The following is a 27,489-nucleotide window of genomic DNA, read 5'->3' as shown; positions in this document are numbered from 1 at the left end:
TACTGATAACTCAAAACATTAAAACAATTTTCCTGAAGGCAGAACTTCGTATAACCCAGTTTCATTCATATATTTGTTTTATTCTTCAATTACATTAGTCTCTTTGTATTTACATGTTAAAGAAATAGTTAGCCCAAAAATGAAAATTCTCTCATAATTTACTCACCCTCATGCCATCCAAGATGTTTTTTTCTTCTGCTGAATACAAATGAAGATTTTTGGAAGAATATGTCAGCTCTGTAGGTCCATACAATGCAAATCAATGGTGACCACTTTCAAGCTCCATAAAGCACAAAAGCAGTATAAAAGTAATCCATACGACTCCAGTGGTTACATCTATGTCTTCAGAAGTGATATAAGTGTGGGTGACAAAAAGATCACTATTTAAGTCCTTTTTTTACGATCAATCCCCACTTTCATTTTCACTTTCACCCACATCTGTTTTATAGATCACTTTTATGCTGACTTTATTTGCTTTTTTGAGCTTGAAAGTTATGGTCACTATTCATTTGCACTGAATGGACCAACAGGGCCGAGATATTCTTTTAAAAATCTTTGTTTGTGTTCAGCAGAAGAAAGAAAATCATACACATCTGGGATGAAATGAGGGTGAGTAAATGATGAATTTTCATTTGTGGGTGAACTATCCCTTTAAGATGAGCTCCCGAATACTTCCAATGCTGCCTGGAAGGGTATCAGGGTGTCTAACAAACAGTTTCAAAGCAACAATTAAGGTATTTCATAATATTCTAACACTACATCTAACACTAATGCTAGTAATTCAATTCAGATCTCTTAAATAAGTTGCTGATTCACAGTCCAGTCCACAAACCAAGTGAGCTGCCTAAATTTGGGCGACATAGTGCGTTCGAAACATTCCAAAAATGCTGTCTGGGTAGGGAGCTCGCTAGGTTTTGAGACAGCAGCGATGTACCAAAAATCTGTGTACACGTATGCACAATGGAAGCCTTCTCAAGTTCCGTTAAATAGCGAGGTATCAAGAGTTTTATAAGATAAATAAACAACTGAGAAACAAAGTACTTACCCGACGACAATATAAGACAGGTGTTAATGAGGATTAAACACAAGTAGCTGTTCATTGTCATGACGAATGAACGACAGTCCCTCACTCCAGAACTCCAACCATGACTGGAGAATGACTCCGAGCTGTTTTATCGAAGCTGGGTAACAGTGGCGGATTTAGGCATGGGCGATATGGGCATATTACCCATGATATGAGTACAATAATCAATTATTTTACAAAAATATATAAAAAAATTGTTGGAAGTGTTATTTTCAATTCCAAAGGTTTTAGTCTGCTGCTATTGGACAGGCTGGCTTAATACAGATAGATTATTACAGTATGCCTTATGAGTACAGTAAGCAATTCTTTTATAAATTCATAAAAATTAAACAATTATTTAAACATTCCAAAGGTTGTGAAAGAAGTTATTACAGTATGCCTTACGATACGAGTACAGTATTCAATTATTTTAGAAAAAAAATTCATAGAAAAATCAACAAAATTGTATTTTCACAAGGTTGTAGTAAGCTGCTATTGGACAGACTATATGTGCAGGAAAAAGATGAGAAACAATTACAACAATTCATGCTTTCTGTACTACAGGCTCAACGGTAGAGGCGGCATTATAAATTCTGATCAAAGTGGGCAGGAAAGATTTAAGTTCACTTCCAAGAGCAATGTGCTCTAAGAAACGCTGTTGTGCAGAGGATGCTGTAACAACCTGTTATCTGCCACTGACTCCAGTTAATTTAAAAGCCCAGTTGTCTTTCCTCATCATGTTCTTCACACTTTGAGTCATCTGCACTGATGTACTGTTGCCTCCTGTGCCTGGCAAATAACATTTTTTGTGAATTTGTGATTTTTTTCTAATGCAAGCAAGAAAGAAACCCTTGTTTTAAAATCTTATTTTTCACTTTGTCTTTATTTTTGCAAAGCCATTACAATCTGGGGGGGGGGGGGGGGGTCATCTTCATTACAAAAGTGCACTCACATGTTCAATTAATCCAGAAATCTGGTTACCACATATATTTTATAAATGATAAATTAAATTATACGGAACTTAAGTGTGATAAAGGACAACATATAATTTAAAACATTACACAATGGTTTGAATGTTAATAAACACATCAATGTCAAAAACACAATTTGTGTTTTTCACATTTGTGCTGGGGAAAGCTGCATTGTAGCCGGCACAAGTAACACTCAATGCATGTTTGTAGAGAAACAAATGCAAACTGTCTGTTTTCTAATCTAGAGTATTCATCTCAATCATCAACGTTTGTGTCTGGTCTAATGTCAAACATTTCTACTTTTCCACAGTAGTGCAGCCATTGAAAAACAAACATGATATTCATATGAAAACAACCAACTTCTGCGTTATGTAGCAAAACAAATGTTTATGATAATCGTAAATATCTGTGAGCTGTTAATGTTTACTAGAATCCGTGTCTTTCAGCGCAGCATGGACGGTTTTCCATACTCCATATTAAAGCATTTGCATAAGACAGATAACTTGGGCATGTGTCTGCAGGATGTCCAAAGTTGGCACATGGATGTATTTGAAATATAGAGATTTTATTAAATGCAACACAGAATTCTATGAAACGCTTGGCCTTATAGTACCAGATCAATTTCTGTTAAACGTGAAGCTGACATGCATAAAAATGCTTGCATGCCCATTTTCACCTGCAAAACGTGCTTAAAAATGATACATTTCTGTAATTATAAGGATTCACACTGAAAATGAAGAACCATGGGAAAACTAAGGCCACAGGATTGACTCATTAGTGAGCTAATTGCAAAAGTGCCTAGCCGAAAAAGGGATTGAGACCCTAAACACAATCATATTGATGGATAAGGACGAAAAAGTCAACTGGAGGAATTAATGGTACAACAGACATTTATACAATGCAGTTTGTACAGACCTTGCAAAAAAAAAAAAAAAAAAAAAATTGTGTTTGTGGTTTGTTAGTCTGAAGTAAAATGATTCTGTCTGGGGTGAAATTAGATGCAGAACTTTGGAATTCAATAATGAACAATCAACATGCAAGCGAATGCTTCTAAGAGTTAAATTCTTTTCTGCCTATCTTGCCTAATCCCTTAATCTGATCTCGACCAATGTTTTTCACACTTACCATATTGGTAACTTCAAGTTGCCAGGGCAGAGATGTTATTAAAGATCATTACTTGTGTTTGACTGCAGTAAATTAAAGGTATTTCTCTGATAGTACATCTTAAAATGCAATCCTTCTGATCTCTTTCAGACCAGCATAAAACAAAATGATCTGCGTTGACGACAGAAAACCTTCAACTACTGCAACAACGTCTCGCTGCACGGAGTCAAACTTCTTTCTTCTGATGCTTTTGACTGCTTATCAGGTGAGCCTTACATCTCGTCCAAACCATAGTCCTCCTCAGGGAAATCACCCACAGTCACTGAGAGAGGCTTAACAAAGGCACCATATTTTGGCTCACACTCAAAGTACCGTTTCCCATTCACACTAAATCAAGACAAATAGTTGACCATGGAGCATTAGTTAGACTTTCTTGAAAGGTTCATGTAAGGGTCACATTAGTCATTTGAGAGATGCTGGTCATACTCAGAAGCATAAAAATTGGTGCGTGCACTAACCTGCCATCATTCTTCCCAAGTGGCTCATCGTATTTCACACCTACCCAGTGGCCTGGCTTGAAATCTGTCATACCTGCAAACAAGGAAAACAATGCAATAAATTACAGAGACCAAGGACTTTACAGTAAATTGTTGCCTAAACTACCTTTACAAACATCTCTCACAATTTAAATATAAAAATCAATAGCAGTTCAATTTAAAGTGATAGTGCACCCAAAAATGAAAAATCTCTCATCATTTACTCACCTTTGTGCCATCCCAGATGTGTATGACTTTCACTTTTAGAAGAATATTTTAGCTTTGTAGGACCATAAAATGCAAGTGAATGGAGACCAGATCTTTGGAATTCCAAAAATCACAAAGGCAGCATAAAAGTAATCCATATGACTCCAGTGGTTAAATCTGTCTTTAGAAGCAATATGACAAGTCTGGGTGAGGAACAGATCAATATTTAAGTCCTTTTTTTACATTAAATCTCCACTTTCACATTCTGAAAGTAAAAGTGAAAGTTAAGTTTTACAGTAAAAATTTTTTTTAACATTGATAAATTTCTCACCCACAGCGATTGCATTGCTAGAGAAGACATGGATTAAACCACTGGAGCCATATGGATTACTTTAATGCTGCCTTTATGTAATTTTTGGAGCTTGAAAGGTCTGATTACCATTCGCTTGCATTGACAGGACCTACAGAGCTGATAAATTCTTAAAATCTTTGTTTGAGATCAGCAGAAGAAAGAAAGTCATACACATCTGGGATGGCATGGGAGTGTGTAAATGACAAGATAATTTTCATTTTTGGGTGAAATATCCCTTTAAGATTTTTGGCTTTATTATGAATACACAAACATCTATCTGATACAATCTATGCGATGAATCAAAGCAGTACATGTGATTAAATCAGTCAAACCACACAAAAGAAGCCTTAATCTAGAGGTGTGATAAGAAAATGTCTGTTAGCTTACCCACAAACATAACAGTGCCAATCTTAGTGGGTTGCCCAGCAACTTTACAGCGGTTACCAACAGCAATAGCTGCAGTGGCTGCCTTCTCTTCCTCTTCTTTCTTAGCAAGAGCCTCTTCTTCCTTGGCCCTGTTTTCCTCATTAAATTTACCAAACTTCATATTCTTCTTGAAGTTTCGCACTGAATCTAAAAAAAGTGAAAACTGAATCTAACTTAAATCTATTCTCTACAAAAAATTTCAATAACTAATAAAGAGGAAAGACATTACTTAACCCTTTTAGCTCTGAAGGGATTTGTAAAGATTTCCTATTACAGTGGCATACACAAAATTAAAGGCTTATAACTCAACAGAAAAACAAGAAGTGTGAATTGTTTGGTATCATTTTGACATTATATATCTCAGGGTGTAAAATAAGGTAGCTTTGACTAAAAACATCTCCAAACAAATAAAACTAATTACACTTGCAAATACAACAATGAATAAAAGGTATTCTCTCTCTCTAAAGCATGCAGGCATGAGTAACGAGATCTCATTCAATTCCATTCTGTGTCATTTGAGCTATCATTGAGTCTGTGTCATGTACTTAGTGAACGATCCTCTCTTACCATATTTGGATGACTTCCACCTCTGGATGCAGTGATCTGAATTCTTTTTTTCCCCTCTCTTTTTCTTTTCTTTTTTTTTATCCCCTTTTCTCCCAATGTTGGAATGCCCAGTTCCCACTAATTTAGTAGGTCCTTGTGGTGGCGCGGTTACTCACCTCAATCTGGGTGGCAGAGGACAAGTCTCAGTTGCCTCCGCTTCTGAGACCGTCAGTCCGCGCATTTCATCACGTGGCTCCCTGTGCATGACACCGGAGACTCCACATGTGGAGGCTCATGCTAAACTCCGCGATCCACGCACAAGAGCAGGAACCACTAATCGTGACCACAAGGAGGTTACACCATGTGACTCTATCCTCCCTAACAACCGGGCCAATTTGGTTGTTTAGGAGACCTGGCTGGAGTCACTCAGCACACCCTGGATCCGAACTCACGACTCCAGGGGTGGTAGTCAGCATCAATACTCACTGAGCTACACAGGCCCCCTTCGCGATCTGAATTCTAATACATTGATTTAGCGTTCCATGATGCTGTACGACGTACTACATAATTTCCGATAAAGTCATCTAATTCAGGAAAACTTGTGTTTTTACCAGTTAGCACATTATGTGCCGTGTACACATTGGACTTCGTGTGGATTATCTATTGCTCTATGCATCCGATTATGTTGTGTGTGGGCTCGTTTTAAAGATAATTACCTCCTCCATGTAATGGTATGTGATATTTTATGTTCCGTTTTCGTGAAGTTGTAAGCAAAAACACGACACATAAGCAACACCTGTTTACATGTAACATGTACGTCAAAGACATATACTTTTTGTCTGCGAGTAAAAAAAGAATTGTCTGATTGTATTCAACTCTTTTTGAGCTTTCCAACAACATATGACACATGGCTACTCGATCAGTTTGATGTTTTTACCGATTACAATAATACGTGCAGTGCAAAATTATAAATAAATGAATTGAATACTTCTGATTTGTCTGCAAATTTCAAAGCACTTGTTCAGTTTTGGTCATTATGCCTACATGCATTGTAAAGTACAGCTTCTTAGCTTTAAAACAATACCAACTTTGTGTTGGTCAAGACATTAGTAATTCATATTTATTTATTTTATTTTTTTCTCGTGGCCCATCTGAGCTTAAAGGGTTAATGTTCAATTTTAAATAGACCGCAAACACAGGCCAAAAAAAATCTCATAAATTCCGGCTAGCTTACTGTATTGTGTTACTGGATTTTAAATGCTGAAGCAACTCCCAGTCACTGCAACAACACACTAATCACATTTGCACGCAAGTGAGTTCATACATAATTGTACAGCTATCAAGATGTATAGAGAAGTTTTGATGATGCATGTAATTTACCTGTCCTTTTTTCATAGGCATCATCAGAAATCTCAAATTTCTCCACCTTGGACAAATCAGTGAACTCCCCACTCCGAGTCCCACTGCGGTCCGTCACCTGCACACAAAATTGTCACTATCAGTTAACACAAATGTTATAGTATAGGCATCCCATATTAATCAAATCATTAATGACATCAAAATGTTTTAATAACATACATTAACTGAACACTTTATTAGGAACACCTGTACACCTACTTATTCATGCAATTATCTAATCAGCCAATTGTGTGGCAGCAGAGCAGTGCATAACATCATGCAGATACGGTTCAGGAGCTTCAGTTAATGTTCACATCAACCATAAGAATGGGTAAAAAAATGTGATCCAAGTGATTTCGACCATGGAATAATTGTTGGTGCTAGGCGGGCTGGTTTGTATTGTACAGAGTATTTCTGTAACTGCTGATCTCTTGGGATTGTCCAAGTTTACTCAGAATGGTGCCAGAAAAAAAATGGTGTAAACAGAAACAACTTGTTGATGAAAGAGGTCAACGGAGAATGGCCAGACTGTTTCGGGCTGACAGAAAGTCTACGGTAACTCAGATAACCACTCTGTACAACTGTAGTGAGCAGAATAGCATCTCAGAATGCACAACATGTCAAACCATGAGGTGAATGGGCAACAACAGCAAAAGACCACATCTGGCACTTTATTAGGACCATAGTGTTCCTAATAAAGTGCTCAGTGAGTTTACAACATAGATTTGAACTGTTAATCTCACATCCCATCTACACTGCATGCGAGAGATGCGATGCAACAGAACTAGAAGCTTCAAGGAATGCTTTATAATGGGAACATTCTAGTTTTGCTCCACTGTTTACTGACAGTGTAGATGGGGTGTCAGAAAGGATGCGATACTCACGTGTATTCTGCAGTCATCCTCCACAGGGTAGAAACCGAGAAGGGCTTCATTGTCCATTAGCTTCTGTAAGAACTTATTTGATGTGCTGAAGAGCTCAAGATCCATACAAGCAGCTGGGGTACCCACAATCATCTCCAGTTTACCCTGTGAAAGTAATAGATGTTAAAAGGAATTATCCAGGTTCAATACAAGTTAGGCTAAATTAACAGCATTTGTGGCATAATGTTGATTTCCACAAAACACTGTTTTGACTAGGGATGTGCGAGACTAGTCGACTAAACGGTTCCGATGCTGCTAGTTGACACTGGAATTACTAGTCAGTTAATCCCCCCATTAAACTGATCAACATTTACATTTGGCTTTATATTTTTACAGAGGCTGCGCTTTAATTACTTCATATCATATTAATGTTATATTTTAAATAGAATTAATAATTCAAATATTATTTTAAAAAGAGGATATCTGGAGCAGATACAAAGTTTCATTTCACCTCAGGCTGCATGTGCTTCTTCCCTCTCACTCGCGGCGCACGCAGGAAAATGTCCATTTGCTAGTCAAGCAAACTCGGCAAAGTAGTTATGAAATCACTTCGGTGGTGGTGCAAGAATCGGATTTCCAAACGTTTTAAAGTCCCTATTGATGTTTTCCCATTTGAGTCTTCTTTACATCTGCGCATGCTTGTATGTTATTTTTCCACTGTGCAGGCTTTTTCAAGCACAGGATAGCAGCCTTAGGTGAGTCAAGTCCCGTCATTCACCAGACCATGTTGTTGTGTTAATTTTGCTCATCAAAAAATGTATGCTTTTTAGTACTAGAAAATAACTGTTTATTTTCAGTGAGGTGCTGACTGCTTAACGGGTTAAACTATCTTTTATTCTGTGTGCACGTCATGTTTAGAATACATTAGGTTTATTGTAGGCTACATCAAAGGCCTATTTTGTCTGGCTACTTTTTTTTTCTTTTTTTTTTTTTACATCGTAACTGTTATTGGTTAACGTTTTTTAACGAACAACGGTCATATTAGATCAATGGCTAATGCACGATTGCACGTCGTGAAATACGCGCAGCTTTTCAGTGCATATTTTTTCTTTTGTAGATTTGGCTTAGTCTACCTGTTAATTATTTTCAACAATGTCCTGACTATTTTAATATGTTAAGTAACTTTTACTTGGTGAATTCCGTTTAGAACAGGCTGAGTTGCTCTATTGGTCCTGCACTATTCAATCAACTGTTTTCAATAAATATGTCTGTTAAATATTCGCTAATGTTAATTCAGTGAATGCGTGTCATGTTCTATATTTAACGTACAATGATCATAATGCAAAGCGAGCACGTCGCAGATAAATGCCCCTTTTCAGTGGAATTTAGCGTCGGATTTGGAATAGATTAAGTATTTTAAATGGGTCGCATAAATTTTATATTGTTTTCTGAAGGTTGGTTTCTTTTTAGACTAGTTGACTTCAAAATTTCCATTTAAACGTCAGTGAAATTCGTCGTTCAGCACATCCCTACTTTCAACTTTCATTGTAAGTGTCTTTTGTTTTTAACAGAGAGACTATTTGCACTGAGTAAATAGCACCTGCCACACAGTGCGGCTATTTACACTCCAATTGTCTAGAGCCTCTTTCACACAGAGATCCCTGAATTAATCCCGGGTAAAGTTGTTCAGGCAACTGTTCTGGGACTGCAAAATTTGTTCATTCACACTGCAAGAGCTTTCCATAATCTGTGCTCGCATTCACACGCATCCCTGGACAACTGTAAAGACATTACGATGTGACGTCTAATGTACAGCGTCTTGTGTTTACTGATAACCACGTATTTTCTCTCGAGAAGCCCACTCTTCATCAATTTGAAAACAAATATATTGTGTATGGCAAAAACTAAACTGACAGTTAATTTAATCGTCTGCGCGGATGGTGAGTGAGTATCTCCCTGGTCCCTGTATGAGATTTGCAAGATTTTGCATTTTATTGATTTTTTTTTTTTTTTTTTTTTTTTTCAGCAGTTAGGTCTACTTTTTGTACAGTCAAAAGTTTACATACACTTAGGTTGAAGTCATTAAAACAAATTGTTTTAACCACGCCACAGATTTCATACTAGCAAACTATAGTTTTGGCAAGTCGTTTAGGACATCTCATGTTTCACTTTTAATTGACTATCATAATTCCAGTGGGTCAGAAGTTTACATAAACTGAGTTAACTGTGCCTTTAAGCAGCTTGGAAAATTCCAGAAAATGATGTCAATTCTAATTTAGCTTCTGATAGGCTAATTGGAGTCAATTGGAGGTGTACCTGTGGATGTATTTTAAGTAGTACCCGACGGATATATCAGTCGGCCGATATTAGCCTTTCACCGATTTATCGTATCGGCGTATATGTTTACCGATATGCGCCGATATGAAAACTTTTTTTCAGAACATATAATGCAGAAAACAATGCTTTAGAATTGGTGTCATAGCGTAGTTTGTCCAGCAGAGCGTGCTCCGACTCCATTGTTTACAGCGCTGACTCTGAGCTGACGGTGGCTCTGCAGACAGGGCGGAGTTGAGCAGTCTCTTCACGGTAAGTTGCTAACTAGTTTGTGAAATACATACTGGAAAGTTAATAAACAATAACGTTAACCCTGTCCCTGACAACCATGTCACTCATGTTTATCTTTGCTATTGTTTGCTATGTTAGCCAGCTATAGTTTGTCAGTGCAGTAAGTAATGTAACAGATTGCATCAGAGCATCTTTTTGCAGCTCAGCAGACAACGGTGCGGTGGTGGATTGTGTCAGTTGAGTGTTGATTTCACGCTATATTATTACCTAGTTGGTGAGACGCAATGCTGGTCCATCTTTTACTCTCCGTGACAACGAGCTTATAGCTAACCAGCTAACCACGAAGCTACTTTCATTGTTGTCAGCTGAGTGGAAGCTAATGAGTAAACGTGTATTCACCAAACTGTTTTGTTCAGCATTCACTGTTTGGTACCCCCTTCAACCGAACAATTCCTGTCGTTGCATTTACAAAATGTAATATTTAAAAGTCTGGTTTTCCACCGTTGAAAGTTTCCCCTGAACTTGCATAGCAGAATACAGTGTAACACCGCTGCCACTGTTTATCTCTTGTCTCGGCAGTATTAAAATAGTCAGCATTTGACTGATACTAAACAGTACTTACGTTTATTAAGCTATTTATTGTATTTTTATTTATTCTTTATTTTCTCAGTGTTCATTTCTAGAATTTGTTGACAATGTATAATAATAATGTCAAATATTCTTTGATAAAAATATTTAAGAAAGCAACCTTCTGAGTACCTTTGCATAGTCATATCAGTGCAAAATCCACATAGAAAAGGTCTGTTTTCATTCCAGCTCAAAAATTATCTATATCAGCCACCATATCGGTAATCATTGAATTTTCCCTCTCTAAAATCGGTATCGCTCTCAAATCCCATATCGGTCGGGTTCTAATTTTAAGACCTACCTTCAAACTCAGTGCCTCTTTGCTTGACATCATGGAAAAATCAAAAGAAATCAGCCAAGACCTCAGAAAAAAAATTGTGGACCTCAATGAGTCTGGTCCATCCTTGGGAGCAATTTTCAAATGCCTGAAGGTACCACGTTCATCTGTACAAACAATAGTATGCAAGTATAAACACCATGGGACCACACAGCCATCATACCGCTGAGGAAGGAGGCACATTTTGTCTCCTAGAGATGAACATAGTTTGGTGTGAAAAGTGCAAATCAATCCCAGAACAACAGCAAAAGACCTTGTGAAGATGCTGGAGGAAACAGGTAGACAACTATTTATATTCACAGTAAAACGAGTCCTATTTCAAAATAACCTGAAAGGCTGCTCAGCAAGGAAGAAGCCACTGCTCCAAAACTGCCATAAAAAAGCTAGACTACAGTTTGAAAGTGCACATGGGGACAAAGATCTTACTTTTTGGAGAAATGTCCTCTGGTCTGATGAAACAAAAAAGAAACTCTTTGGCCATAATGACCATCGTTATGTTTGAAGGAAAAAGGGTGAGGCTTTCATGCCGAAGAACACCATCCCAGCCGTGAAGCATGGGGGTTGCAGCCTCATGCTGTGTGGGTGCTTTGCTGCAGGAGGGACTGGTGCACTTCACAAAATCGATGGCATCATGAGGAAGGAAAATGTGGATATATTGAAGCAACATCTCAAGACATCAGCCAGGAAGTTAAAGCTTGGTCGCAAATGGGTCTTCTAAATGGACAATGACCCCAAGCACATCCCACGTTGTGGCAAAATGGCTTAAGGACATCAAAGTCAAGGTATTGGAGTGGCCATCTCAAAGCCCTGACCTTAATCCGATAGAAAATTTGTGGGCAGAAATGAAAAAGCGTGTGCGAGCAAGGAGGCCTACAAACCTGACTCCGTTACACCAGTTCTGTCTGGAGGAATGGGCCAAAATTCCAGCAACTTATTGTGAGAAGCTTGTGGAAGGCTACCCAAAACGTTTGACCAAAGTTAAACAATTTAAAGGCAATGCTACCAAATACTAACATCTATGTCCAAATACTAAAGTCTATGTAAACTTCTGACCCACTTGGAATGTGATGAAAGAAATCAAAGCTGAAATAAATCACTCTACTATTATTCTGACATTTCACATTCTTAAAATAGTGATCCTAACTGACCTAAGACAGTGTGAATGAGGTTTTTTTTTTTTAGAAACATAGCAATTGAAGACAAACTGTGCTCTGTGTCACCGTAATGGAGTAGTGGGTAACAACAGTGTGGAAATGCTTCATTTCGTGTGGACAACCTGGCTTCTAATCCGCCTTTTGTCGCACTTTTTCCAATCCTGTTTCCACTATTAATATTTCCTTTTGAACTACTTATAATAATAAATCAAAATGAATATAGGTTGATTTCCTTGCAGTGATTTCATTGTGAAGGTCAGGGAGTTGAAAGAAAGGTTTGATCCAGGTAAAATTAACCATGGTTTTACTATAGCAGTGTTTCCCAACCACTGTGCCGCAGCACACTAGTGTGCCGTGAAAGACTGTCAGGTGTGCCGTGGAAAATTATCAAATTCCGCAAAATATATAAATGCATGAAATTCACCTTTCGATGAAATTCGCCAGTTTGAAACCATAATCAGACACTTTTGTGATAGTGAAGAACTACGATTAATGTGCAAAAGTGACTGATATTTATGCGTTAAGGGTCTATCACATGACTCGCGTCAGCGAAATGACGCCACTTTACACTAAAAAGTGTTTTCATACACGTTTTTGCTTCACAAATAATGTCATTGAGAGTACTAAGCAACAAGAAATATTTAAAAACTGTCCAAATTTGTGGAGATATTGAATGTCTCATAATTTTTTAATTAAATATTACCTTATCGTTTCCGAATATCAGAGACCCCAGTTATTGAACTGATTTAAATTCATCAAGAAAACGCTTAGATCTAAACAAACGAGTTCTTTTATTACTTTCTGCTATAAAAGAAACTGCCAGTTTTTTTTTCTCTTTTCCAAATACATGTTTTCAATGTTTATTGTGCACATCTCCCGCTTTCTATCATGGCAAACTCGTAAAATCGCCCCTCCATGACTCTTTCAGCAACTCGTCATGTGGAGGGCAATGCGGCTCTTGACGATGGCATTGAACGAAGCGTTGACGCCTCGACTCAACTCATGTAAAATGCGCTTTACAATGAGGAAAGAACATTATTGAAACTCAAAATTATTATTATTTGTCTATTATTGTGGTCTTTTCTGATAAGTCATGCTCAGCTGTTTAAATACCGTAGGAAAATGATACCGTAGATCTGCTTTCTGTTTATAATTCTTAAACATTCTATTGAAGTCAGTAGATTCACAGTCATGCAAATTTTTATGAATTAGAAGCTAAGGACATTATTGATCTGCTTTGTTCTTTTAATGTTTAAACACTATAAAGTCTCTTGGTAGATTTCAGTCATGAACGACTCAAAATGATTCACTGACTCGCTCATAGCACATAAGACGCTCATTTGTTGCCTAGTGACATCTCCAGAAGGGGGTCACTGAACTAATCAGTTAATAAAATTGAACACATTTGTGAAACAGAAGCATGTCTCATCAAAATACTCTTTATTTTTGCAGCTAATTCTGCACAACTGTGCAGTTAATTTGATATACTTGAATCACTAAAATAGCTAATAGTTGCTTCAAGGAGCACAATACTTGTTGACCCCTCTATTTTATTAAAGCTCTATTTTGGTCTCGTCACTCCAAATTACAGTGTGCCAGAAGCTGTGAGGCGTGTCAAGGTGTTGTCGGGCATATTGTAACTGGGCTTTTTTGTGGCATTGGTTTCTTTCTGGCAACTCGCCCATGCAGCTCATTTTTGTTCAAGCATCATCGTATTGAGCTCCTTGAAACAACCACACCGTCTTTTTCAAGAGCAGCCTGTATTTCTCCTGAGGTTACCTGTGGGTTTTTCTTTGTATCCTGAACAATTCTTCTGGCAGTTGTGGCTGAAATCTTTCTTGGTCTACCTGACCTTGGCTTGGTATCAAGAGATCCCAGAATTTTCCACTTCTTAATAAGTGATTGAACAGTACTGACTGGCATTTTCAAGGCTTTGGATATCTTTTTATATCCATCTTTATAAAGTTCCATTACCTTGTTACGCAGGTCTTTTGACAGTTCTTTTCTGCTCCCCATGGCTCAGTATCTAGCCTGCTCAGTGCATCCACGTGAGAGCTAACAAACTCATTGACTATTTATACACAGACACTAATTGCAATTTAAAAAGCCACAGGTGTGGGAAATTAATCTTTAATTGCCATTTAAACCTGTGTGTGTCACCTTGTGTGTCTGTAACAAGGCCAAACATTCAAGGGTATGTAAACTTTTGATCAGGGCCATTTGGGTGATTTCTGTTATCATTATGATTTAAAAAGGAGCCAAACAACTATGTGATAATAATAAATGGCTTCATATGATCACTATCCTTAAATAAAAGACAGTGATTTTGAAAATATGATTGATCATGCAAAAAAAAATGCCAAAATTTCACAATTTCTGCCAGGGTATGCAAATTTTTGAGCACAACTGTATATTGATCATGAGAGATCAAGAGTTCAAAAGTCTGATTGCTTGGGGGAAGAAGCTGTCATGAAGTCGGCTGGTGCGGGTCCTGATGCTGCGATACCGCCTGCCTGATGGTAGCAGTGAGAGCAGCCCATGGCTTGGGTGGCTGGAGTCTCTGATGATCCTCCGAGCTTTTTTCACACACCGAATGGTATATATGTCCTGGAGGGAGGGAAGCTCACCTCCGATGATGTGACTGGCAGTTCACACCACCCTTTGCAGGGCTTTGCGTTTGTGGGCGGTGCTATTGCCGTACAAAGCGGAGATGCAGCCAGTCAGGATGCTTTCTACAGTGCTGGTGTAGAACCGTGTGAGGATGTGGCGGTTCATTCCAACTTCCTCAGCCGTCTCGGGAAGAAGAGGCGCTGATGAGCCTTCTTCACAACGGCCTCAGTGTGGACAGATCATGTGAGCTCCTCAGTGATGTGGACACCGAGGAACTGATGGGGCTGTGTTCTCTTTCTCTTCTCCTGAAGTCCACCACAAGCTCCTTTGTCTTGCTGACGTTGAGGGAGAGGTTGTACTCCTGACACCAGCGTGTCAGAGTGTGCACCTCCTCTCTGTAGGCTGTTTCATCATTGTCAGTGATCAGACCTACCAATGTCGTATCATCAGCAAACTTGATGGCATTGGAGCTGTGTTGCCACACAGTCATGTGTGTATAGGGAATACAGGAGTGGGCTGAGAACACAGCCCTGTGGGGTTCCAGTGTTGAGGGTCAGTGATGAGGAGAGGTTATTAACCACCTGGCGTCTGCTTGACAGGAAGTCCAGGATCCAGCTGCACAGCGAGCTGTTTAAGCCCAGAGATTCTCAATAAGCTTGGAGGGCATTATGGTGTTGAATGCTGAGCTGTAGTCTACAAACAGCATTCTCACATAAGTGTTCCTTTTTTCCAGGTGGGAGAGAGCAGTGTGTAGTGTAGATGCAATGACATCATCAGTGAAGCAGTTGTTGCGGTAAGCAAACTGCAATGGGTCCGGTGAGGGAGGCAGCACAGAGCAGATGTAATCTCTGATTAGCCTCTCAAAGCATTTGCTGATGATGGGGGTCAGAGCAACAGGACGCCAGTCATTTAAGCAAGTGATTTTGGATTGCTTTGGTACAGGCACAATGGTGGACGTTTTGAAGCATGTGGGGACCACAGACAAGGAGAGAGAAAGGTTAAAAATGTCCATAAAAACACCAGCCAGTTGGTTCATGCACGCTCCGATGACGCAGCCCGGAATGCCATCTGGACCCGCGGCTTTACGGCTATTCACCCGTCGGAAGGATCGGGTTACATCAGCTACAGAGACAGAGAGTGAACTAACCTCTGTAACTTCGGCTGCGAGAGCTCTCTCCGCGAGGGCGGTGTTATTTCCCTCGAAAAGAGCATAAAAATATTTAGCTCATCCGGGAGAGAGGCAGCGGTGTTCACGGCGGAGTTTTTATTCCCTTTAAAGTATGTGATGATATTAATTCCCTGCCACATGCTTCTAGAGTTGGTGGTGTTAAACTGTCCTTTAATCTTGTTCCTGTACTGGCATTTTGCTGCTCTGATAGTTTTGCGGAGGGCATAACTGGCTTGTTTATGCTCCTCCGCGTTCCCGGAATTAAAAGCGGAGGTCCGCGCATCAAGTGCCGCGTGAACATCGCTATTAATGCAAGGTTTCTGGTTGGGGTAGATCCGTATTGTTTTGGTCGGAACAACATCCTCTACGCACTTTCTGATGAAACACGTTACGCTATCAGCGTAAAGCTCGATGTCGTCATCAGAGGCGGACCAAAACATCTCCCAGTCCGCGTGATCAAAACAGTCTCAAAGTCACAATGAACGCGGCCTCAGGGTGAGTGGTTTCCTGCTTGCTTGTACTCCCATACAGTTCCTTGAGTGCCCGGTCTGTGTCGGCTTGTGGCGGGATGTACACAGCTGTGATAATGACCGCTGTGAATTACCTCGGTAGCCAGAATGGTCGACACAGAAGCATGAGAAATTCCAGATCAGGAGAGCAGAAAGACTTGATAGAATGTACGTTCCTCTGATCACACCAGGATTTGTTGATCATAAAACATACACCACCACCTCTGCTTTTACCTGAGAGGTCTTTCGCTCTGTTCGCTCGGTGCATGGAGAACCCCGCGGGTTCGATGTCTGAGTCTGGAATCTCAGCAGACATCTAAGTTTCTGTAAGGCAGATAATGCAGCAGTCCCTCGTCTCTCATTGGAAAGAGATCCGTGCTCTCAGCTCGCAGAGCTTGTTGTCCAGAGACTGAACATTTGCCAGTAGAATACTGGGTAGCGGAGGTCGATTTGCGCGATGTCTTACTCTGATGAGAACACCGGCTCTATTTCCCCTTTTCCTTCTGCGTTTCCGCGGCCGAGCTGCCCAGACAAAGGGCTCCGCTGCTGTGTTTATAAACAGCGGGTCAGCATTGAGGAATTTGAAGTCCGGTTTACAGTGTGTAATTGCAGAACCAATGTCCAAAAGTGTTTGTCTGTCGTAGACAATAAGGCAGACAACATCCAAGACAAAAAAGCATAAGAATTGTAAACAAAACAAACACAAAACTACAATGTTGTGTCGGAGCTCGCAACACAGCAGCCATACTTGGCGCCATCTTGAGTCAATCTTTTTTTACCCCTCATGAGTTTGCATCCCTGTAATTTGCTGTGGCATTGCAAGAACTAACTTGTAAGAACAAATCTACAAATTAGAAAAGCAGCAAATTTGTTGTTTTTCATTACCCAATTAGCGCTCTTGCCACTTGTGACCTCATACAGCGTACCTATGTGACTTGTTTTTTGCATAGCCGAATGTCAAACATAACAAGTAAACACGCTACATAGATGTACAGAAAACACGGACAAGTTTTTGAAAGGAAAACTATTGACAATGGTTATGTGGGATAGTGGTGTGCCAATGATATTTTCTATTCGTAAAAAGTGTGCCGTGGCAGGAAAAAGGTTGGGAAACACTGCCTCACACCCCTGTATCTGGGCCAGTGTCCTCATCTCTGCTTTCAAGAGACTATTTTGACTGTTTAATTTTTACTACTGCTGCCAACATGGAAAGTTAAAACTTAAAAAAAAATAAAATAAAATAAAAAAAAATCATTTCAAAGCTCCGGACCTTTGCTGGGATGGAAATGTAGAGACCGGACCTCTTGAAACTTTAACTGAATACCCCTGCTGTAATGTGTCTGTGGGACTCTAAATAAACAGAATAAACATACTGCAGTGATGCCACTATTCTGTAACATCTAACACTATTTGCACTTAGTGCAAATAGCCTCTGCCTTTCTTTAATGAACAAGGGACGAGTCGATATTATTTTTTGTGGTAATCAACATAATGCAACAAATGCTGTTAACTGAGCTTAACTTGTGTTGAACTCAGAATATTCATTTAGCGTCATGATTAAAGATGTTTTTTAACCAAGGGCAGATGGCATGTTAATGGTAAAATTGTGGGATTAAAAGCAATTATTACGGAGCAACACACCCCAACACAGTTTTAAAAATGAAACACCATCTGATGGCAGTAGTTGCATTATGATCATCATGGTTTATTGCCACGAGTGACAAATAATACCGATATGCTGTGCATCTGCTTGAGACCAGCAAAATACATTCTTGAATTGAGCAAATATGCTCAAAACTTGTTATTTTTGGCATTTGCTCAGATAAGTTATGCTATGCAGAGGTTCAGAAAATCTTTAAGCAAAGAGGTTTCTAAAATAGATGTTCTGATTACCCTTATATTGAATTCTCCAATTGGGAATTTCAGAAAGTGTGAGAAGTTTCTAATGTATTAACTACAGACCCAGTAATTTACTGACTAACGGGATGCTTGAAATCAATCTATTAAATATAATACCGTACGCATGGATAATAATGCAGTACTACTACTATATACAGGTGCATCTCAATAAATTAGAATGTCGTGGAAAAGTTCATTTATTTCAGTAATTCAACTCAAATTGTGAAACTCGTGTATTAAATAAATTCAATGCACACAGACTAAGTAGTTTAAGTCTTTGGTTCTTTTAATTGTGATGATTTTGGCTCACATTTAACAAAAACCCACCAATTCACTATCTCAACAAATTAGAATATGGTGACATGCCAATCAGCTAATCAACTCAAAACACCTGCAAAGGTTTCCTGAGCCTTCAAAATGGTCTCTCAGTTTGGTTCACTAGGCTACACAATCATGGGGAAGACTGCTGATCTGACAGTTGTCCAGAAGACAATCATTGACACCCTTCACAAGGAGGGTAAGCCACAAACATTCATTGCCAAAGAAGCTGGCTGTTCACAGAGTGCTGTATCCAAGCATGTTAACAGAAAGTTGAGTGGAAGGAAACAGTGTGGAAGAAAAAGATGCACAACCAACCGAGAGAACCGCAGCCTTATGATTGTCAAGCAAAATCGATTCAAGAATTTGGGTGAACTTCACAAGGAATGGACTGAGGCTGGGGTCAAGGCATCAAGAGCCAGCACACACAGACGTGTCAAGGAATTTGGCTACAGTTGTCGTATTCCTCTTGTTAAGCCATTCCTGAACCACAGACAACGTCAGAGGCGTCTTACCTGGGCTAAGGAGAAGAAGAACTGGACTGTTGCCCAGTGTTCCAAAGTCCTCTTTTCAGATGAGAGCAAGTTTTGTATTTCAATTGGAAACCAAGGTCCTAGAGTCTGGAGGAAGGGTGGAGAAGCTCATAGCCCAAGTTGCTTGAAGTCCAGTGTTAAGTTTCCACAGTCTGTGATGATTTGGGGTGCAATGTCATCTGCTGGTGTTGGTCCATTGTGTTTTTTGAAAACCAAAGTCACTGCACCCGTTTACCAAGACATTTTGGAGCACTTCATGCTTCCTTCTGCTGACCAGCTTTTTAAAGATGCTGATTTCATTTTCCAGCAGGATTTGGCACCTGCCCACACTGCCAAAAGCACGTTAAATGACCATGGTGTTGGTGTGCTTGACTGGCCAGCAAACTCACCAGACCTGAACCCCATAGAGAATCTATGAGGTATTGTCAAGAGGAACATGAGAAACAAGAGACCAAAAAATGCAGATGAGCTGAAGGCCACTGTCAAAGAAACCTGGGCTTCCATACCACCTCAGCAGTGCCACAAACTGATCACCTCCATGCCACGCCGAATTGAGGCAGTAATTAAAGCAAAAGGAGCCCCTACCAAGTATTGAGTACATATACAGTAAATGAACATACTTTCCAGAAGGCCAACAATTCACTAAAAATGTTTTTTTTTTATTGGTCTTATGATGTATTCTAATTTTTTGAGATAGTGAATTGGTGGGTTTTTGTTAAATGTGAGCCAAAATCGTCACAATTAAAAGAACCAAAGACTTAAACTACTTCAGTCTGTGTGCACTGAATTTATTTAATACACAAGTTTCACAATTTGAGTTGAATTACTGAAATAAATGAACTTTTCCACGACATTCTAATTTATTGAGATGCACCTGTACAATAGACTGAATAACTTTGGTGACATCAGAAGTATGATCTGCCCAGCCGCACCTTAAACTCTGCGATCGTGATGCCTCGGTTGAATCTCCGGTTGACCTCGAATGAGCTGAGGGTACTGGTCACCCGCACGGACACGGTGGGGTCGGTGATGACTGTCACGCTCCCGTCCATCTTTCCGTTACTAAGCAAAGCGGCTGATCAAACTCTAATGTTGCTGCTGTTGTGGCCGCTCGCTGCGCTGAGGATGAAATAAAATGTTGTGTTAGGTATTTGTGCAACATAATACAGCAATCTATACAGTTATGTTATCATCTAATGGCTTTAAAGGACAAAAAAACTGCTTCCATTAAAGGTTTAGTATTAGTTATCATGCCGGTTGATGTAGCTAATTAGTATTTACATGCACTCACGTGGCAAGACTTACACGTTATTCTTTGTTTCAGGCGATTCGGTCAACTATTTGCTCCTTTCGATATTATCAGTTAAACGTGTTCTGCTTTTGAGGATAAAATCTGAAAACTTATGACAAGTGCTTCCGTGAATGACCACGCCACTTGATTCTTCTGGAAGATTCTGCCCACCCACTTTCACCTTTGAGCCAATGAAAATTGGCAAGTGGGCGGGATCTTCAGTTGAACCAATAATAAACTGTTACTGCTATTGTTTTGGGCGGTGAAACGGTACTCTGTCTACTCAGGCTTTTCAGTGGAATGTTTATTATCCAATCATTCTCTGTTTTGTTTAAGCGATCCGCTCCCAAAGCTACACGAGAAATCCACAAACATGCAGTACTGAAATTATTCCACACGATGCTGCTAGAGTTTTAGAAACTCCTGATTCGTATAACGACATCGTGAGTTCATTCATAGGATCCTCAGCTTTTGCTCCATAAAGCATTTGGATTTATATCGATTTGTTTAAATTCGATATAATATCTCAAACTAAAAGCAACACATTCTCAGCTTGCAGTAATTTTAACCTTGACATAGGCTAACTGAATTAAACCATTTAATACTCTAGCAAAAATATATTGTGTCTGTGGAATGAGAGTCAAACAGCATAAAAAAAAAACTCTTGACTATGACTGGATGTGCTGAAAGGCAAGTGTGCACAGGCATGTAGCAGAAGATCAAAGTGTGATGGGGTTATGGAGGATAGAAGGTTGTGGGATGGGGGTGGCAGTCTGACTACAACCTGATCCTTCCTGAACACTAAGTTTACATTCTTGCAAAGGGATGACATGGAGGTACTGAGATCTGCCTCATCTCATTCTGTCCTTCTGCTTCCAGGTGTGCGTTTCTTCATTCACATTAAAACCCTCCCTGTCCATCCAGCATGCAAAGTTTTTAAATCACACACACACACACACACACACACACACACACACACACTCACACACACGCACACACACTTTGAGGTGAATTCTTGTGCTGACAAATTACACCAAGGAGTCATTTTGTCCTTGAAATACCAGCTATTAAAGCTTAAGGTAATAAAAATAACTGCTGCAAACTCATCAGAGATTATTAGTGCTCCATGGGGAATTTTCATACATAAAAATGAATTGCTTTTTTCAGGTTTAATAATGTGTAAATAAAATTTCAAGTGTGAAAAAAGTCAGTATCAACTGAAAACACCATAAAGAACAAACCAAATGTAAAGATTTAGGGTCGCTCTTTTCTTTCTTTCTTTCTTTCTTTGACCAGATCTAAAAATTATTCAAAAATACATACAAAATGCAAGTCACACAAGACAATTACTTGAATACACCTCTTAAATGATGAACATGTTTCTAATTACTAAGTTCAAAGTCATTTTGATATTTTTTTCTGGGGCTTAAAGAGAAAAAAATTGTCATTTGGTATAACCATATGGAGAGAGTAAAAAAAAAACAAAAAAACACATAAAAGGAATATTCCGGGTTCAATAGAAGTTAAGCTCAATCGACTGCATTTGTGGCATAATGTTTGGTTATCACAAAAAATAATGTAGACTCGTCCCTCTTTTTCTTAAAAAAAAAAAAAAAAAGAAAAAAAAAAGCACAAATCGAGGTTACAGTGAGACACTTACAATGGAAGTGAATGGGGCCAATTTTTGGAGGGTTTAAAGGCAGAAATGTGAAGCTTATTATTTTATAAAAGCACTTACATTCATTCTTCTGTTTAAATTATTTGAGGTGTAAAGTTGTTTAAATCGCAATTTTTACAGTCGTTTTAGGGTTTCAGGGTTTGTTGACATTACATCGTCATGGCATTGCAGTTGTACAATTGGCTATAACTTTACACAGAAAAGGTTAGTGGGCAATTTTATGAAACTAAAATCATGTTTTAGTCTTGAGGCTATACTTTTGAAACAGTGAGTATTTTTTATTTTTTATTTTTTGTAATTAAAATTTTGTATTGATTCAAAAGTACACAACAGAGAAAAAACTCATACACATCGAATCAACATTTAACATTTAATCCCCACTAATATCCCTCCCCAATCACCAACCCCACCCTAACCCCCAACTGACACCCCTGTGGTCACATATAATAATACACACTCACAAAAAAAAAAAAAAATATATATATATATATATATATATATATATATATATATATATATATATATATATATACACATACATAATTAAACTAAACTTCTTTCTCCCCATCCCCTCCCCGAGAGTCCCCCAAAAACACTAAATAATTCCCCATTTCCTGACAAACAAGTCCCCAAACCCCAGCCTTCTATTTGCCACCTCCTCAAAAGCTGCCACCCTCCCTATCTCCGCACACCACTCCGGAAATGATGGCGCTCCGTCTGACTTCCAACCCTTAAAATAATTTGTCTGCCAATCATGATACTGGTCAGAACCCAATTTTTTATATGTTTATCCCCCAAATTTATGATCGCCCCATCGGCCAAAATATAAAGTCTGGGGCAAAGTAAAATTTGAGTACCCAAAACATCACACAAACAACTCTGAACCTTTAACCAAAATTCTTGGATCTTAACACACCCCAAAAGACATGGATTGTGTCTCCAACTTCTGACTGGCATCGCCAGCAGGTGGGTGTGTCTTGTATAGACCAAGCCTATACAATCTAGAGGGGGTCCAATAGAATCTATGTAAAATCTTGAACTGCATAAGAATGTTATTTAGAATCCTAGCCCACGCTCCCTTCTCCAATACCAAGTTTAAATCTTTCTCCCATAACCTCTTGAGAGAAGTTGAAGCTCCGTCCCCCAGACTCTGAATTAGCAGGGAGTAATACCTTTGACCTTTTCCAAAGCAGTAATCACCTCTTCCAGAGTATCTGCCACTTTAGGGGTGTGTATGCTACTCCCAAAAACAGAGCAGAGCAGGTGGCGCAGCTGTAAATACATATAAAACTGAGATCTGGGAATCCCAAAATGTTGAACCAAATTTTCAAAAGATCTCAACACTCCACTCTCATACAGGTCACTGAGTGTAGTAACCCCCCTCACAATCCACCCTGACCAGCAGAAAGGGGACTAATTAATACATAATTTAGGGTTCAGCCATATGCTTGAGGCAACATTTAAATAAATGTCAGAATTAAACACTTTGGACACTTTTGTCCATACCGAGTGCAAATGCAAGATAACGGGGTGTAACTTAACTTCTCCGGATAGTTTAATAGAAAGGCTTTGCAATGGCAAAATAGGGGCAAGAACTTCCGGTTCAATACAAAACCAGGAAGGAGCTCTTTCAGGTGGAAGCGACTAATGAGTCAAATGTCTGAGACCGAATACATAATAATAAAACTAAATCTTGGGTAGGCCTAGACCACCTTTGTCATTCGGCCTATGTAACTTATTAAAATGTAATCTAGGACACTTACCATTCCAAATGAAGGACTTCGCTATGCTATCATATTGCTTAAAATAAGAGAGGGGGACATCAACAGGGAGACATTGTAGCAGGTAGTTGAATTTTGGAATACAATTCATTTTATTAACATTAACCTTCCCATAGATAAATGTAATGAAGCCCACCTGCCCACATTGCTCAAAAACCTTTTTATTAAGGGGTCAAAATTAACTCTAACTAAATCAGACAAATTTGCTGGGAATAAAATGCCCAAATACTTAATGCCCTGTTTGGGCCATTGGAAGGCACCCGGCTGGAAGGCCATTACTGGGCAGTATGCTGTCAGAGCCAAAACTTCGGATTTAGACCAATTGACTCTGTATACTGAGAACTTAGAAAAGGAATTAATAATTCTATGGAGGCAAGGCATAGATCTAGTGGGGTCGGAGATGAATAATAAAATATCATCTGCGTAAAGCAAAAGCTTATTTGCCATACCTCCCACCACCACCCCTGGAAAATCCTCTTCCCTTCTTATTGCGGCTGCTTATGGTCCCAGGGCAAGACAGAACAATAATGGGGAAAGAGGGCAACCCTGCCGGGTGCCCCTATCCAGAGTAAAATACTCTGAAATTAATCCATCTGTTTGTACCGCCACTACCCGGTGTCTATAAAGTAACTTAATCCATCCAATAAAAGTATTCCCGAAACCGTACATTTCCAAAATCTTAAAAAGATAATCCCATTCTACCATATAAAACGCGTTTTTGGCATCAAGTGAGATGGCCGCCACTGGATTCTGATCATTCGCAACTGACCACATAATATTGATGAAATGCCTAATGTTATCAGAAGAGCTGTGGCCCCAAATAAACCCCACCTGATCTATATGTATAAGGGATGTCATAACTTTACTTAACCGGTTAGCCAAAATTTTTGACAAAATTTGATTGTCTAGCTGGATCAGGGAAATTGGATGATAACTCTTACACTCACTTGGATCTTTGTCTTTTTTAAGAATCAGACTGATCTGGGCTTGTGTCATGGTTGGCGGAAGCTTTCCAATCTTTAATGATTCCGTAAAAACGTATAACAAAAGCGGAGCCAGTTCTGTTGCATAAGATCTAAAAAACTCAGCGGCAAAGCCATCTGGCTATAGGCAAGGCCTTAATTACCTTGCCAAGCTCCTCCAAGGTTATCTCAGAATCAAAGAATGTTTTTGCTCAGTCGTCAGTTTAGGGAGTTCAAATGGTTCCACAATGTTTCTAATATCTTCATCAGTAGACAAAGACGTGGAACTATAGAGATCAAGACAGAATTCTTTAAAAGCATTATTAATATCAATGGCCGAGGCAAAAATTTCACCACCACCAGATTTCACTGAGGGAATGGTAGAAAAAGACTCTCTCTCTGCTTTATATATCTAGCCAAATGCTTCCCTGCTTTGTCCCCTGACTCAAAGTAGGACTGTCTTGCCCTGAATAACCAAAACTCCACCTTCTGCAACAAAGTAGTATTATATCTGTATTTCATATTACCATTAGACGACATTCGACACTTCAGCTCTGCCTCGGCACTTTTAATATTCCCTTCTAACTCTACGAGTTCTTGTGCTTTGGATTTTTTGATGAATGAGGCATACTGTATGATCTGACCCCTAAGAACCGCCTTAAGTCCCTCCCAAGTCACGCCCACAGAGGATACTGAGGACCTGTTGGTCTCCATATAAACACTGATTTCAGCCTTTAATATTTGTTGGAAATCAGGATTTTGCAAAAGGGATACATTAAAGCGCCAACTATATGATTTATTTTTCTCCATATGTGGCAACATCTCTAAACTCACCGGGCGTGATCTGAGAAGATGTTTCCAACTGAACAATCAACAGATGAAATGAGGGACTTAGATATATATATAAAAAATCTATTCTAGAATAAATCTTATGGACTGATGAAAAAAATTTATAGTCCCTACCAAATGGGTTTAAAAGTCTCCAAATATCTGTAAGACCAAGATTTTTACAAATCCTGTGAAGCGTCAGTGTTGCTCTAGGGGGCTTACACACTTTTGCTTCACTATGATCAAGGACTGAATCCATCAAAAGATTAAAGTCTCCTTCCAATATTATATCATGAGGGGTGCCAACGGCTTGCAATATCCCTTCAAGATCTATAAAAAAGCCCTGATCATCAGCGTTAGGTGCTACAAATAGCCAAAATCAACCTTTGCCCCTGAATTTCTGCTAAAACAATAATGACTCTTCCTAATTTATCTTTAATCTGTTTGAGACATTTGAATTGTAGATGTTTACTTATCAATGACTCTGCACTTACTTGAGCCAACACTAAAGAAAACATGTCCACCCCATGTCTTCCTAAATTTTTCAGTTTCCTGCGGGGAAAGATGCGTTTCTTGAAGAAACACTACATCATATTTCTTACATTTAAGAAAACAAATAACCTTCCTTCTATTTATGGGGTGCCCTAACCCATTCACATTCCATGTGGAGAGAGACAATCCACTCATATTAACATTTGACATTTTGACATATGAGAAAAAAAAGATTGTGTGTCAAAAATAAATTATAAAGACCACATTCTAACAGTCAAACCCCGAACTTCCCCCGAACTAAACAAACAGAAAAAAGAAAAACGTGCGCATTAACCCCGCGCACGACAGCGCCAACCGGCGTCCATTCCTCTAAACTCAAACAGTCCATGTACACCTACGAGAGCCCCTGCAACAACTTTGCCGTCATATTGCTCAAGTCCAGTGATTCTATACAAATTTTGTGAGACAGAATTACATAACAGAAAATAATCTATAAAACAAACTCCAGCCAATAGGCAGAATAAACACAAAGCACGTGTAGATTAATTCACAAAACTGTCCCGAAGATGTGTTCCTCCACAAAACAAGCTCCAGCTGCTAGCGGAACCAGCACAAAACCCCCCTCCCCCAAAAAAAAAACAATAAAATCTGTTCCGTTTCCTCTGACAGTCAAACGAATGTTCAGTAAGCCAGCTGTTCATGAGTGCAGCAGATGACCTAATCCTTCCAAAGTCCTGCAAACCCTCCACAAAACAAACTCCAGCCAATAGGAGGCATTAACACAAGGCACGTCCAGATTTATCCACAACTGTCCTGATGGAGTGTTATTCCACAAAACAAACTCCAGCCGCAAGTCGGAACCAACACAAAAAGAAACAAAAAAGCGCCCAGCTTCCTCAGACAGTCAAGTGTATGTTGAGTGAGTCAGACTCACTTGCTGCAATGTGAGAATCACACAATAGCTTACTCATCCCGTTGTCTCTATGAAGGACAATGCTTGCTGTGGGCATGTAAATATTTTATGGCCATCCTTAGCATCTATTCTCAATTTAGTCAGAAACATCAGTGCAAAAGCGACCTTCCGTTGATATAAGAGTTTCTTGCATTCCTTGAATCGATCACGTTTCTCTCTTGTCGAATTCGCAAAGTCTGGGAACAAGAAAATGTCGTGGTTCTTCCAAGAAAGCTTTCCTTTAATCCTCGCCACGCATAACACAAGATCTTTATCGGATGATCTCAGAAATTTGGCCAGAATTGATCGGGGCCTGTGT

General features: G+C 39.2%; 1 protein-coding gene across 3 annotated transcripts; it reads right to left on the bottom strand.

The window, feature by feature from the left end:
- Positions 1-1,927: 1,927 nt before the first annotated feature.
- tbcb (tubulin folding cofactor B) lies at positions 1,928-20,632 on the bottom strand. 3 transcript variants are annotated; one of them, XM_051724406.1, is made up of 7 exons: positions 20,492-20,632; positions 20,119-20,300; positions 7,488-7,631; positions 6,586-6,682; positions 4,621-4,806; positions 3,657-3,729; positions 1,928-3,525 (listed from the first exon to the last, which is right to left on the bottom strand). In XM_051724406.1, the coding sequence occupies exons 2-7, from the start codon at positions 20,236-20,238 to the stop codon at positions 3,411-3,413; spliced, it is 735 nt and encodes a 244-aa protein (XP_051580366.1). In that variant the 5' UTR covers positions 20,239-20,300; positions 20,492-20,632; the 3' UTR covers positions 1,928-3,410. The 3 variants fall into 3 exon arrangements, with proteins under 3 accessions (XP_051580366.1, XP_051580368.1, XP_051580367.1); XM_051724408.1 differs by having other exon boundaries at positions 1,928-3,470; XM_051724407.1 differs by having other exon boundaries at positions 20,119-20,305; positions 20,492-20,631.
- Between the last annotated feature and the right edge of the window lie 6,857 nt (positions 20,633-27,489).

Source organism: Myxocyprinus asiaticus, chromosome 18, assembly GCF_019703515.2.
Source record: "Myxocyprinus asiaticus isolate MX2 ecotype Aquarium Trade chromosome 18, UBuf_Myxa_2, whole genome shotgun sequence".
Taxonomy (NCBI): Eukaryota; Metazoa; Chordata; class Actinopteri; order Cypriniformes; family Catostomidae; genus Myxocyprinus; species Myxocyprinus asiaticus.
The sequence above is the reverse complement of the archived record's forward strand: the minus strand, read 5'-3'. Positions and strand labels throughout refer to the sequence as shown.

Bases quoted from the DNA above. Each gene is read 5' to 3' on its own strand.
- tbcb (XM_051724406.1), bottom strand. From the start codon at position 20,238: ATGGACGGGAGCGTGACAGTCATCACCGACCCCACCGTGTCCGTGCGG. The intron at 3,730-4,620 runs GTAAGCTAACAG...CCTTGTTTGCAG, and splicing joins TGGCACTGTTATGTTTGTGG to GTATGACAGATTTCAAGCCA. The intron at 3,526-3,656 runs GTTAGTGCACGC...GTCTTGATTTAG, and splicing joins CTTGGGAAGAATGATGGCAG to TGTGAATGGGAAACGGTACT.